General features: G+C 39.4%; 1 protein-coding gene across 6 annotated transcripts in view; it reads left to right on the plus strand.

The window, feature by feature from the left end:
* The first annotated feature begins 262 nt into the window (after positions 1 to 262).
* The window catches only part of LOC131076830 (auxin-binding protein T85), a 160,928-nt gene continuing 145,334 nt past the window's right edge, over positions 263 to 15,856 (plus strand). For 2 of the 6 annotated variants that reach the window (XM_058014164.2, XM_058014163.2), the window contains exons 1-2: positions 268 to 668; positions 4,254 to 4,355. In XM_058014164.2, coding sequence (XP_057870147.2) covers positions 557 to 668; positions 4,254 to 4,355 — 214 coding nt within the window. In that variant the 5' untranslated portion in view covers positions 268 to 556. Of the gene's footprint in view, positions 669 to 4,253; positions 4,356 to 15,856 lie in introns of all 6 variants that reach the window. The other 4 variants (XM_058014162.2, XM_058014165.2, XM_058014161.2 and 1 more) reach the window with 4 other exon arrangements.

Here is a 15,856-nt window from a genome sequence, read left to right on the forward strand (position 1 = left end):
CAATCGAAATTAATTTTAAACCATCATTTCATCAGTTTCAACCATAATACCTCCTTTGGAAGACTAAGATCCAGATGAAAATCAATGGTTTGAAGCAAGTATGTAAGCACTATAGGCAAGAAGCCCCACTATTTCTCCATGATTCTTCCCAAGATAAGCCTACTAAAATATTATTACTAAGTGTTCATGTTAAGAATAAGATTTCCCATCTATGATCTTATACAATCATAACTTACCTCCATATTTATACACCCTCCCCACCACACCCCACCAAAAAAAAACCCATTCGTTAAGAAAAAAACTGCCATTGCTAATTAAAATATCAAATAACAAAACTCGTGCTTTCCCAAAGACTTGTTTCCCATGGTGAGGTGGGGATTGCACTTTTATCCCTAACAGAATACACAAGGAAGCTTCAATTTTATCCTTTGATTGCACTTTCATCCCGAACTGAATACACAAGGAAGCTTCAATTTTATCCTTCTGTCACTGAATGCACTCACCAATAACGTTGCAATTGTAGTGCACCCCTCGTTTATCATCAACTACATCAAATATGACACGTTCCTTAACATGGTTACCGTACTTCCTGGCAAGGCTGGAGGTGACAGTGACGGTGCTGCTGTGTGTGGGAGGAGCATCAGCAGCCTCGGTTTGCTCGGCAAAAGGTAAGTCTGCTTTGTAAGAGGATTTTATACATTTCTGCCATTACAGCGATGCACATAAATGATCGTCTCTGGTATATTCTTATTAACTTGAAATCAATTATCACTGAATGTGACCTTAAAGGTATGTACGTAACGAGGTGCCGATTCAGTGTTGCCAATCTAAACACTTCAAACTGTGTCAACGAACCCTTGAACTTTTTTTTGCAATACCTGATCACACAAGTTCAACTAGAGTCCATTCAATCCAACTGATTATAATAGGTTGTACAGTTGCCCGTTGTCATAAGAACAGAGAACAACTTGAAAGGGAGCAAGGTGTGCAGAAACAACTTTCTATACTTATCTACTCAAGAAAGATTGTACAATTTTTTAAAACTTTTTGAATATTTACTATGAAGATGAAAAAGCTAATCATTAAGGAAATATTAAAAATGTCACCACAGATAAATGCACACAACACAAGATGTATGTGGAGAAATGCATTTGGGAGAAAAATCCCACACTCCAAAAACCTGCAAAGAATTTGGTTATATATAGGTTGTAATACTTGATCACACAAGTTCAACTAGAGTCCATTCAATCCAACTGATTATAAAAGGTTGTACGGTTGCCCGTTGTCATAAGAACAGAGAACAACTTGAAAGGGAGCAAGGTGTGCAGAAACAACTTTCTATACTTATCTACTCAAGAAAGATTGTACAATTTTTTAAAACTTTTTGAATATTTACTATGAAGATGAAAAGATGACCATTAAGGAAATATTAAAAATGTCACCACAAATAAATGCACACAACACAAGATGTATGTGGAGAAATACATTTGGGAGAAAAATCCCACACTCCAAAAACCTGCAATAAACAATTTCTTTGGTTTAAAATCTCCGAAAATGGGAATCTCATCAGAATTGCAGCATGTTACTTCGCCCCTTAAGTGTCAAAAATTTACAAGGGTAGGGGGCTTGACCACAAAGACCCTTTTGCAGCCTTGAAAAAGGATATCGCAATCTATTCTCAGCTAGGAGAAGTTCTTTTGGTAGGTGATTTTAATGCTAGAACTGCAAATGAACAAGCTAGCATTCTCTGTTATAAGGAAAATTGCAACCCTATTTGGCTTACAGAAGAAATTGTCAGTGGGATAGAGTCTCAGAAGACAGCAAAGGCTGAAATCTTTTTGGGGAGCAGCTGCTTGCTTTATGTGGGACATTTAATTTTGTCATTTGTAATGGGTTGGCTAGATGGATGAAGTCTGGTAATTTCACTTGCAACACTTATGAGGGGGCAAGTGTTGTGGATTATATTATGTGTTCACACGGCCTCTTTGAGAGAATGAAGTCAGTCCTTGTTGGGGAACAACGCTGGGATTTGAAATCTGATCATAAATCGATTTATTTAGTTTTTCTTGGACTGGGCAGCAGCAGCTTGGGAAGAAAACTATTCATATTAAGCAATCTCTATCAAAAGGCAGAATTTTATTAACTCAAAAAAACTGTGATACTTTCCAAATGGGTCTAGAGAGGTCTCTCAAGAACAAGAAAATCCCTTTCCATGGTCTTCATAGCTCCGAACTAACAAACATTATTCAAGGAGCACTTAATGGATGCAAGAGAGCTAAGAATAAGAAGTCCGATATAAATTGTTTTCTGGTTAATGCTTGGTTTGATGAAGAATGCAAAAAAGCTAGAAGGGTCATGAAAGAAACCAGCAATAATAAAATAAATAACAAAGCCTACAGCAGATTTAAAGAAAGAAAAAAGCTGATTTTATGGTCACAATAAGAGAAGAGTTAATCTCCCTTGGAAAAAACAAACCCAAGCTATTTTGGTAGGAGCTCCAGTTGAGAAATAAACAAACTGAAAATACTATTACTGCATCTCAGTGGTTCGATTATGCTAGACAACTGTATGAGCAAGATTCTCAGGTTGACCCGCCACCCTTGGTCAACACCAACACTAAGCTTTTCACTATTCAAGAGATTGAAATGGGTATTGGCAAAGCAAAGGACTTAGTTGAGCTTCAAGCGGAATATCTAAAGTGGGGTATGAAAATCCTTGCTCCTCATATTACAAATATTTTCAACAGGGCTTACCCATAGATTGGAATACTAGCTTAGCAATACCTCTTTTCAAGAGTGGCGATATCAACAATCCCTCCTGTAGACGTATAAATCTGACCACTTTCCTAAGTGAATAATTTATATTCATTTTAACCTCATTCTTCTATATAATTAAATTCTATTTAATTAATTTCTCCGCATTCATCTATTTGATTAAATAAGTTACTCAATTTATTTAATTAAGTTCACCTAAGCCTTTTCTAACCTTTAATTAAATAAATCACTTTATTTAATTAATTCCCCTTCCTCCCCTTTTAATTAAATTTACATTTAATTAAATTGATCTTTGCAAATAAATAAATCTAATTTATTTATTTAAAACCCCCACTTGCATTCTCCTACATCTCCCACTTGCCTCTTAAATCCCCTCTAGATTCTTTTAATCACTTCCAATTTAGCCTAATCCATCTCCTAATTACTGTCACATTCCTAAGCAAAGAGAAGTCACTTCTCAAAGCCTCCAAAGTCTTTGAAAACCATTAAAGGCTTTATGTCCTCAACAAGTTAACCCTCAAAGTCTTCTAAACCATTTAAGGCTCTTACATAACCATTAATGGTTAACTCAACCTTCTTGCATGATTAGAGACTTTCTCTCTAACTCAACCCTCATCTAATCCAAGGGTCTCATCAAGCATTCATGGCTTTAACCTTGGTTATCTCTTTAACCCTTGCACAAGAGTTTACCCCTTGGGTAAAAGCTTTATCCAATGGATAACCCTAGTCTAACCTTAACCCTTACCCCCTAAGGTAACCTTCATGTCTTCTCAAACATTTAATGCTTCTTTCATCTCCTCTCAAGCAACCTGTTGTTGACGATTGTCACCATTTCATTGGTGAGAATTGTAAACATGGATTGATTAACTTTCAATCCTGGCCCTTGTTAAGATTATCCAATCTTGACCATCCATTGCCCTATTTTCCCTATAAATAGAGCTCTCTTTCTCTCATTTGGATATACAAATATTTCATGCATCTAATTTATAGTCATTTTTACTAAGCATCGTGCCTCTTTTTGTTAAAACACATTAAACATTTAGAAGCATTTTTAATATAATAGCATATCCATGTTAGACTAGTATATCTTGTTAGGATAGGATTACTAATCTTTATCATAGCACCATATTCATACTAGTTTAAATCATTCTAGTTTCAATATTATACATGTTGTAGGAATGCATTCATACTTATAAGCAAACATCACTCGTTCTTGGAGTTGTCATTCCTAAGTCACTTTGTTCAGTGATCTGAGAGCAAAGACATTGACTTCAGAAATCTTGTGAGATAGAGAACAATGGGACACCCCTTGGGAAGTTGAGCTATTCATATAGCTCCTATAACTTGCACCAAGAGTATCATTGGTGTGTGGACACTTTGAAACTTGACTTTCACATTTATGTTGCTCTCATTTCCCGCACACATTTTTGGCACCCACCGTGGGGCTCAACCCCATTAATCACATCGTTTTTGATGCAGGAGCAAGATTGCAAGCACGCGGAAAAGCTGTATTAGTGCATTGGAACCTTTCATTAGCGCGTCGGAACTTTTTGTTAGCGTTTCTGGTACACTATTTAGCGCGTAAGACCCATCCCTTAGCGCATATAGACTTTCTGGTTAGCGCATAACATTTTGGTTTTATTCTGTGCATTGGAAAAACAGCGTAGCGCATTCAGTAACCAGTGTAGCGCTTAGGGACCTTTAATTAGCACATCAGTAACTTCTTGTAGTGCATCTGTGCAACAATCTAGCGCATGACTCTGACAGGGATAAAGCAAAAAATTGTAACCAAGGGAAGAAAATTTAGGCTTGTGTAAGCCCACCTTCAATTCTGGTTTTTACTAACTTTCTTCTTGTAGGTAAATAACCATTTTTCTTGCAGGTTTAGATTGAGTTAAAATAGAAATTTTAATTCTTTCTAACTTTTTAGTTAGATAAAAAGAATTCACTTTTCTTTAAATTGGGAAAAAATCTCATTTTTCTTTTGGGTTTAAAAAATCTACCACATCTTCTTTTGGGTTTAAAAAAAAAACTTCATTGTTGGATAAAAAGAACAACAAAGCAAACCTTTTCATTTTGGCAAGTTGGACAAAACACTTCAAAATTGGGTTTAAAAAGAACAAGAAAATTTCCTTTTTCAATTTGTAAAAGGTAAAAAGAACTTCACTTTCCTTTGGTGCATAAAATGATTCATTTTGATTTTTTTTGCAAAGGATAAAAGAACCTCATCTTTATTTCTGTGCAAGGCAAAAGGGAAATTTTCATTTATCGACTGTACTTTTGTTGACCAATATCGCAATTTCTTTTGTTGACTAGGATTTCCATTCTTAGATAGAAAATCATTGCTATGCAAAGTTAAAAAGAACCCCATGCTTTTTAGAGCAAAATCTCCAAGTAGAAGTTAAAAAATCATTGCTTTGAAGGATTAAAAAGAACACTTGTGTGCTTTGTTGTGAAAGTGGAAGGTATATGCTCTCCCCTTAATTGGGTGACCAAAAAGCCAAACCACTCTTAAAGCTTTCTTTACTTCAAGCATTTAAATTCTTTAGCAGGCCTGCCCTCCCGAGTTGCTCTTAGAGCGCTATTAATGGCCGGTGAGAGGGGAACGACCTAAGTGGGAAACGACTTTATCGCCAAGTGTTCCAACCCACTATAATCAAATGTGAAGGTTGACGAAAGTCCCCTTCAACGGTTTAGCTCATTTGTTAGCCTTCCCCCAGTATCTTTAAGATACGTAAAACCTTTGTTCTAAAGGTTGGGAAGCCTCTCGAGAAAGTTTATCACTGAAGACTGAACGAAAGCCTGACTAAGAGCCTTGGCACTCGAAACCTTGAACCGAGTCAGTATAGAGCCTTGGCACTCGAAACCTTGAACCGAGTCAGTATCCAAATATTTTCAACATCATAGTGCAAGGGTGGGGAAGAATCCGCCCCCAAGATCACTCACCATATATCTCCCAAGATAACTACTCAATTGTGAAGCAATTCACTTTGGGTTAATTTCTGGCAAAAGGCAAAAAAAACGGGTGCCCTCTAGGGGGTGACACGGTTGTTTGAGCCGACAGAGTATCGAGACTAGTGGGCTATGATGTTGTTAATGACCCTTGAATAAAGAGTCTGCCCGACCTGTATTACTTGTTATCTAAATCAGTGAAAAACATCGGGGATTTGAACACATTCTCACAGAACATACACTAATTGTCTAGCATAGGCAAAATTTGTTATCTCTTTCATGCTGTGTTTGCAATTTATTTTTCAGAAAATCATCCATCCAAAAACACGTGTTAAAAATTCCCAAAAACAGCAGAAGCAAAGAAATCAGGGTAGCTTAGCGCGTAGGAGCAACTTCCTAGTGTGTGTCAACCATTCTGTAGCGCATTTCAACCAAAACATAGCGCTTTCAGCAGTCACATTAGCGCATTTCAACCAAAACATAGCGCTTTCAGCAATCACATTAGCGCATAACCAGTATCACACTGGTAAAACTTTCAGTGGTGCTTTTTGGTACCAGTCTAGCGCATTTAAACATCAGCTTAGCACATCAGAGACATATCTTAGCGCCTTCAGCTCAAACAGTAGCGCGTATCAAGGACATATTAGTGCCTGACTTTTCCAAACAAGTCAATTTCAAACAATCTGAGTCAGCGCGTAGGAGAGGCAGCGTAGCGCATAGAGAACCTTCTGTGGTGTATCTGAACCATTCATTAACGCATCCAGTCTCTGTTCTAGCGCATCTTAAAAACCCAGAAAAACAGAGAGCAAATTAGGCATTTTAGGAAAATTTTATCGACAGTTTTAGATACCCTTTCAGGTCCTCTAGCAAACTCAATAGTCAAAATCCAAATCAAATTATCAGAGAAAACAAATTCCAAAATAAACAAGGCATCCTTAGAGCAAATTTTTCAAATCTTAAACTAGCTCAAGATAAGACTTCATCCAACAAAATTATGCAGTATCATAACAGTGATCTAGGTTTCACCATCTAACGGATTCTATCAAAACAACATACCTCATTTAAATCTTAAGTTGTCAAATCAAGTTTCCATATCGGGAAACTTTTATCTATATCATTTGACACACTTTGTCGTGGAGGCGAATCTAACTAAACCTCTACTTGATAAAGTAAGCTTGAGTATTCAAACAAAGTATCCAAATCCAACATCAACATCAAACCTTTGATCATTCGTTATGACCACTCCTCATATTTTGAGAAGAACAACTCTTTATCACAAAACTAAGTTGAAGAAGAGACAACCTAGTTCTAAGGCACTTGCAAGAAGGAATAAGTTTCTCTATATCAATCGCCAACTCTTTGCATCACATCGCGCATTCTTGCGTCGCATGCAATTGTATATCCAAGGCAAAACAAACGAGTTTGACGAGGAACCCTTAAGAAGTAGAGCTTATATTCAAAAATCGACATTCAACCAACGCTTAAATCGTGGAGGAAGGATCAACCCCGTTTTATTTCTACAGTTCTATATCACATATAACGAAGCTCGACTTGAACCACCCACACCACCCAGGACTCCCATAGAGGACGAATAATTCATCACGGTAGAAATTTACTAAATGCCCGCTGTCACTCGATCTCAGAGAAACAAACAAAGAGAATCACAACCAGAATCAAGTATGGGTCGTAGATTATCGAACCCTTTTGATGAGTATGCCAATATGGGTGATACAAAGATCACCAAGGAACTTCTCCAAGAGTGTCAAGAAAACCCATCATTCCAAAGGCTCATGGAAAGACTTATTGATGCAGACAAGGAAAAATATCTACTCATGCTAACTAGCAAATGAGTTAGACTTCCTGAAGATTTCGATACCGAAAACTTAAGGAATGTAGACGAAAGAATTTTTATAACAAAGTCTAGAAATTACGCCTATCAAAACCAACAAAGAGAAGAAGAAACACATGATCCAGAAAACATACACGAGCAAAACAACACCCCCGAACACAACCATGCCCGCAATTGGGACAATCTTAATGAAAGGGAGGAAGCTCTCCCTCGACGTGCAAATGCACCCATGGTCGCTCTTACACAATAAATCCAAATGCTGCAAAGACAAATGCAAGACATGTGGCGAGGATGCCTTCCCACTCTATGGAGCAACTTTTCAAATCTTAAACTTGCCAAGTGTCACTATGGAGATTTGTCCTTATCCTTTTGACAGGAGATTGAACATGGTACCTTTTCCCCCAAATTCAGATATACCAAAGTATGACAAGTACGATGGTAAAATGATCCCCGTGATCATGTTCGGGAATTTTGTACCATAAGGCTAGAGTTTTCTCATGATGACACTTACTTAATGAGGCTATTCCCAAGAAGTTTGGGAGGGCAGACAATGGAGTGGTTGTCTAAACTCACACCTCCCATCAGATCATTTGATGAGTTGGTAAACAAATCTATCACGCAATACTCCTATTATATTCAACACGCCATCACCATGTTGGATGTATGTAACACCAAACAAAAGAACAATGAAACATTCATGGTGTTTCTTCAGCGTTGGAGACACATGGTTTCGAGATATCCTCGAGACGTGCCTGAAAAGGAAAAGATGGAGATCTTTATCGATAATCTAAATAGTGAGATGAGTTATCAACTCAAGCTCCAATGCATACCATCTTTTGCCAAGTTGATAGAAAACGGAATCCAAGTGGAGGAAGCCTGCATCAAGAAAAGAACATTGAAGTTCTTTAAGAAAGGAGTTAACTCGTCACACACTAACCCCTTTAACAATCAAAACAACAACAACACTTTAGACAAATCCATATTTTGGACAAGGAACAAAAACGTTGTTAACGATGGGGTAGTTGATACTAATGATGTGAAGTCCAAACAACCAGTGTTGGCCTTATCAGGTAACCCACCATCTAACAAAAATAAAAAAAGTGTTAATCAAGGCACTAACACTTACCCGCAAAATACCACTCAAGGACCTTCAATTTCAAACACCAACAACAATACCCAAGGCAACACCAATAACCAAGGCAACAACACTAACCGAGGGAATAATACAAACCAGAGAGGCAACACCAACACTTTCCCGAATAGACACATCTACACACCATTGGGGCAAACCTTAGAATCAGCGTTTCGAGAACTCTTGGCGAACAAGATTATCACATTGCCAGCCATAAACAACTTTGAACCTGTTGGTGTTTGTTTTATCATCTACCAAACATTAGAATAAGATACCTAAAGGTATTCTATCCTCTCGTGAAAAATCACTACTGATTCCAAGGTCTATATGTGCGAACAAGCGACTTTAGTGGGATAGCTACTCGGGTAGTGTTTGTTGAAAATCTCAAGGGGGACTTACGTTAACAATTTGTCTTTGAAGCTGCTGGACTTAGACGGATTTAACAATTTTAGGCTTTTTTTTTTTTTTTGATTTTGGGGGATTTAGACCTTCAAAAAGGGAAAAAGGGAATAGGGTTAAGAAGGCTGATCTAATCCTACGAACTCTGGAGATGGTATCAACTGGGCACTCTCGGGAAACCACACTTTGCTTCGCCACACTGAGGACAACTACACAAAGTGGGTGCAATCTTCAACGGGTTGTGCTTATGATTGAAATATTGGCATGCACAGAGGATAGGCTCAGACTAACTTTGCACAGTTAGATGGAAATCATCCATTCACCAAAAGTATGAGCAGAGATACACCGTCATTTAACACTTATCAAATCCTTCATTCAATTTAACAACATGAAAGCAAATCTAGATTAATTTTAACTAAAGTGTTGAGGAAATTGAAACCATGCTAATCACTCAAACAATAGGGATTACAAAGCCTTAAGAGAAAGCGCACATGCAATATATTATTCGAAAATGACCTTCATGCAACAATATGCAAAAACCTCACTCTCCAAATGAGAGGAGTTAGCCTTAAATAGTTTTTCAAAAATAAATGAACGACCGAGATCAAACAGTGATCAAGGGCCCAGATTGAAAGCTACAAACCCTAATTAGGGTTTCCCAAAACTCTATTAGTTTGAAAGAATAAGAAAGTGACATGTGACACAACTGCTATTGTCACTGAGGTGAGTGTCCAGTTTCCCCTTTTGCAGATTCGATGTATCTGGACATGATGAGCCTGACCAACTCCATAGTGACACTTGGCAAGTTGCTAATCTGGAAGTCGATGATGTCCACATCATCAGTACATGTGGCGAGGATGCCTTCCCACTCAACTGCTTGGGCAAGAAAGTTCTCGTCAATGAAGAGAAAACTTGCAATCCTTGAAAGATCACCTTTATCAATCATCCCCGAGTCTTTGAAAAAGCTTGACTGAATTCTGGCTCTCAGGTTCTCCGCCTGCAAGTGTTTTTCTCGTATACTCTATTTCTTCTAGATCTCTGATGCTACACGAAACACTTTACTCAAAATTTCTCTGACACTTTCCTCTGTTTCAAAGCACCTAGTCTCAGATTTCTTCAGGACTTCAATCCTGGTGACTAAAGCATAATACCAGGTGTTAAAGTCATATCTATCCCTAGCTTGTATGACACCTGCATCCACCAAACTCCGTTGTAACAGGCCTCAGATAACCTTCAATTGCAGAAGTATTTCATCTTGGATTTCTTCAACATCTTGCCAATTTGCAGCTAGGTCCTGAATTCGACTGACTAATGAAGAGGCCGACTCATGTGCTGATACTAAATTTTCTACAAGTATGTCAGCACGTGCCGAAGCGTCTGAAATCCATTCCTTGGCCTGTGTGAATGTGCCCTTCATGTCCTCGTAATCCTTCATTGACTCTTGCTGAAGAGGCTGCAGAGGAGTGATCGGTATCTCATGGTTGAGTGGCTGGGTGAGATGGAGAACATATTTCCTCCATTGCTGGTTCTCTTCCTCTACCTTCTTCCTTTTCTCCCTCTCCTGGGCTAGACTCGCCTTGAGGGCGTTGCAGGAGTCATCAAAGTACTGGACTTCTTGGTCCTGGGTAGGCTTACCCAACTCTATAGCGGTGATCTTATAATCCTCTGGGGCAATATTGTCCCGAGTTTTCCCTTCCTTTGGCATAGCTATCTGAACTGTCTGAAACCCTGCACTATCCCTCTAAATCAAAGAGGATTTTTTGGTTGGCTTAGGTGGCTTGACTATGACTGGTTCGTTCACCTTTTCTAGAAATGCTGCTGTATTCTCTTCAGAATGGGTTTCCTTAGGGACCTTAGCCCTTATCCTTTCCCTCAGTCAATCAGGAATGGTTGACTGCTCCACAGTGTTTTGATCAAACCCATCATCTGCCCTTCCTGGTCTAGTAACTATACCATCGAGGAAAACTACTAGGGGCTCAGGCTCTTCAACTTCTGTGGCTACATTTGAAACCTGTTCCCTGTCTGGACTTTGGACAACTTCTTTCATTATTTCCTCAATTGAAGGAGAAGGCACTCTCACTTCATTATTTACCATATATGTGTCCATCTCTTGCTCTTCAACTGCATTTTGATCCGGTACAAGAGATGCAACACTCAGGATGGAATGACCTTTGTTGGACTCCCGTCTCTCCCCGATAATTTTTTTTCCTCTGGCCATTCCAGAGCTTCCAACTAATTCCTTCCTTTTCCGAGACCCAACACTCTTTGGATTTCGAGCATTGCCTGCAGAGATACAAGGGTTGGAGGACAGAGAGTCATCTACTCCCATTAAATCATAGGTCAGGGCCACACCTTTAGACTTCAATTGTTTCGTCCTCTCATATGTCCACCACTTAGAGTATTTGACCATCGACCTCATGAGGTCTGCCTGATTTGACTTCTCTCCCTCTAACCAATCGACCAAGGCTAGTGGCTCATTCCTCATCTTCTCAAAGCCTGGCTGCTGAAGCTCAAGGCTGTCTTCTTCTTGATCGGCAACTCTAAATACCTCCGTTGCTCTTACCATGCTCAAGGGAATCCTTGACCAAAATCTCCTCCTGATTTCGAAACTATCGGCTGCGTTAGCCCAATAATCTTCCAAATCAGCTCTGTGGTCAAATGCCATCCCTTCGACCCTTTTCATCCTATGGAACGGATCAATTTTTTTTTGTTGCTTTGTATTGGTAAAAAGGGTACCAAGCCAACTCTTTCTCAGCAGTGGCAACGGCTTGTGATGACGGGCACGTTTCTAGTCCATTTCCAATCGTGAGAGAGGAGGTTCCTGCCTTCTTCTGCTTATCTCTTTGAACTGTCATATATCCCTCCAATTGCCTTACAACCTCCAATCGCATGAATCGGTTGGTAGGATAAGATGGGAGCTTATAAGGAGATCAGGAAAACCCCTGAATTCTTATGTAAGTGAACTTCGGGTATTGGATATACCAATATCCGAATCTACTGATGAAGTCCATAGACTCTTGAGAGAGTCTCTGATGTAGTCCACCTTGTAGCGTCCGTGTGATGTGCATAAGAAATGTGTCATTCACCTTCTTGAAATGGAACTTTTCTTCCATGTGAAGCTGGGGATAACAGTCATAGATGGGAAACTGATTTTTTTTGTTTCCCACTTCCCCTTTGCAGGTGAGGCCTTTGTATTTGTAGGTTCTAGCCAGGGAATAAAACAGGTACGAGCTCATGAAGAAGGTCCTATTCGCTTCCAGATTCTTCAGTTGGCTGCCCAAGTTATCACTTATCATTCGAGCCCAGTCTATCATCCTAACTCCGTTCATTATTTCATTTATAAAATAATACATCCAAGGCTCAAATGGGGTGCCTTGGGGATTACCCATTATCCTGTTTAGTAGGACAATCATATCTCCAATATCTTCCTTGAAATATGCCCTCACCAAGCTCTTCCTTTGTAGTTTGGAGGCACCTTTCCTTGGCTTGTCCAGCCAGGAATGATTGACGATGGCGTCATACTCCTCCAAATGATCCTGATACATGCGATCAACTTCATCCTTGGTTACGTACACAACATTATGATATTCTGGAATTCTGAAGGCTTCCCTGATGTCCTCATCGCTAATGTTTGTCAACACTCTCCCATTTGGTGCGACAATATCCCTATTGACAGGGTTGTAGTGCCTAGCACACTCAGCTACCAACTCAGTGCACTGCATGGTAGGGAGGAAACCGGCAGCATGCACGATGCCACTTTTCATCATCTTTCGTGCGGTCATGGTAGGCACGAGGTTGTCCAAACCGAACATCCTCTTCTTTAACTCCCTTAGATTAATATGCCCGAGGTTAGTGTCGCTAACATTCTTCCACTTCGAGGCCATTCTCGACTCAGGAGGAGCATCCTTGTTTACTTGGAACTTCATCGTGCCTAAAAATCTGCAAGTAAACACAAAGCTTAAGTTAGAAATCAGATCTTGGATTAAAGAAAATCGAGGCTGAGAATGGCTAAGTGCTTGGAGATTTTATTTCATTTTCATACTTAGCCACAAAAATGGATTTTTCACATGTAAACAATTCAACCTAAGGATATTTACGATTGCAATCCAACAAACCAAGTGTTATAACTTCAAAACTCTCCTTCCATTTAGTCAACAAAATGATTTTTCTCACTAAAAATTTGAATAAGTCCACAAAAATTACTTCCAACAAATGTGGAAAACTCAGAAAAATGCAATAAATCTGCATTTTAAATCCAACTTCACCTTCTAATGAATGAGAATAAGGCTAGAAGATCTAAAGAAAACTCAGAAAAATTAACAACTCTGCCTTCCACCAGCTAGTTCCACTCCAAAATCTGCGGATTCTTTGACAAGAATGAAGCTAATAAATCAGAATTCCTCAAGAAGCTCGCCCAAACTGCAAGAAATAACCTTGCAACACCAAGATTTTCTTCCAAATGACCTTCAATCTGCGAAATACTTCTCAATGTTTTCCTTAGCTTGTTCAGAAAGTTCGAACTTCTTGGTGTGAGAATGAAGAAACAAAGAATGTATTTGTAATGAAGTTGATTTCACAATTAGAAACATGTAAATACCATCCAACTCATGTTTCTAAATTCAACTTAATCCTTGGGAAAGTTTCCAATTGAATTTCGAGTTGTGTTGTCATCTCTTTGAGTTCGAAAATCTTCTTCTTGTGCAAGTTTCTAAATTGGATTCAGTCCATGAATTCGAACTAGGCCTATAGATTGGCATCTTCAAAAAGGTTTCTAATTTGGAACTCAGTCTAAAGATCACCTCAATCTGCAAATATCTTTTGTCCAATTTTAATTCATAGTTCCAACTCGAGTTTCCATTTTGATTTCCCAGCTCATTGATCTTCGAAAATCTCTTTTTTCAACTTTCTAAATTAGTTAGAAGTTCAAATTTTAGGAAGATTTGATGACATCACTAGCATTTGAATTCGATTTTGAACTTGCTGTTGACTTTGTTTGACTTCGAAGAGTAGGGCGGAGTTTTGAGACTTCAACTTTATGCTTGGGTGGAGTTTCCATCTTCCAACTTGATGCTTGGGCGGAGTTTAGAGGTGCCTCTATCATCATGTTTGTTTGCCTTAGACTTCTTTCATCCCATTCATAGGGCGGACTTTTGAAGGCTCCCCATTGTTAGGTTCTCATGCTTACTTTGTTAGGCTCTCACCAAGGCGGACTTTGAATGACTTCACCACGTGGCAGACTTTTGAAGGCTCTAGGCAAGGTGGAGTTTGGATGACCTCTCCAAGGCGGACTTTTGGGTTACCTCCTTAAGGTGGATGTTTTATGACTTCACCAAGGGCGGAGTTTGAAGGTATCATCCCATAGGGCGAAGTTTAGAGAGATAACCTCTAAGGCGGAGTTTTGGGAGGCCTTAAGAGGCTTGCATACCATCATGGGCGGACTTTGGAGGCATCTCTCCATGGCATCATCATACCTTGGCTAGGCAGACTTTTGAAACCATCTCCAAGGGTGGACTTTTGGTCTATCACCAAGGATGGCGGACTTTGGAAGCATCAAGGAGGGCGGAGTTTTATGCTCCCTCTTCAAGGCGGACTTTTGACTACTTCCTCAAGCATGGCGGACTTTGGTGTTCCCTCCAACATGGCGGACTTTCTTCACTTCTCATGAGGGCAGACTTTGATGCTCCCTCCAACATGACGAACTTTCTTCACTTCTCATGAGGGCGGACTTTTGGAGGCATGACTACCTTCATCATCAAACTTGGGCGGAGTTTGAAGACACCTCTTCAAGGCGGACTTCTGAAGCATGGCCACTTGCTTGGAGGGCGGACTTTTAAGGATGCCTCCATCATCAAGGCGGACTTTGAACTATCATCCCATAGGGCAGAGTTTTATGACATCTCCACCAAGCATGGCGGACTTTTGAAGCTCTCCATCATAGGGCGGAGTTTTGGAGGCATGACTACCTTCATCATCAAGCACCTTGGGTGGAGTTTTCATCACCTGCCATAACACTCAACATCATTCATTAGCCAGACTTAGAAAAATTTGGAAATTTTCAAAATTTCACAATTTTACCAATTTTAACCAGATTAACTTGAAATTTGAAATCCATACAAGCAAACCATCTGAAGCATTATGACCCCTAAAATGTAGGAAACTAGCTTTTTAGGTCAAAACTTGGAAATTCTTGATCGCGATCGAAGCAGGTTAGTGGTATTAGTGCAAACCCTAGGTCCCCACTCCGAAAAAGCAAAAAGCAAGCATCCCTAAAAAATAGGGAAAACTTTCTAAAAATAGTCATACCGGGGATTGGGCTAAAAATGCCAAAAAACGAAACTTCCTAAAATATAGGAAAAAGCAAAAAAGCAAACTTTCTAAAAATAGAAAGTTGTTCAAATTCATCCAAATCAATTGCGATCTTCGTCCTTTGGCCTTTCTAGGCACTTTGACGGTATCCAGACTCTAGTATCACTTGGCTTGCAAAAACTAACTTTCAATCTCTAGGACTCGAACTGTTCAAAACTGAGCAAGGCTAGGCAAAACTGAAGCAGAAGGCCACGGGCACTAACAAAAACCCTAGAAAGCAGGAAAAAAGAGGGTCTCCATTTGCAATGGGGCGATGTGTGAAAAAGGTCACAACAGAACCCCAGGTAAAACCACCTTGGTGGAATGACTCACATTTTTGTGATTTTCATTGAAACAAAGGACATCACACAAATGATTGCACGAGGCTTAAGAACATCGTTCAGG

The sequence above is a fragment of the Cryptomeria japonica genome, chromosome 9 (genome assembly GCF_030272615.1).
Source record: "Cryptomeria japonica chromosome 9, Sugi_1.0, whole genome shotgun sequence".
Taxonomy (NCBI): domain Eukaryota; kingdom Viridiplantae; phylum Streptophyta; class Pinopsida; order Cupressales; family Cupressaceae; genus Cryptomeria; species Cryptomeria japonica.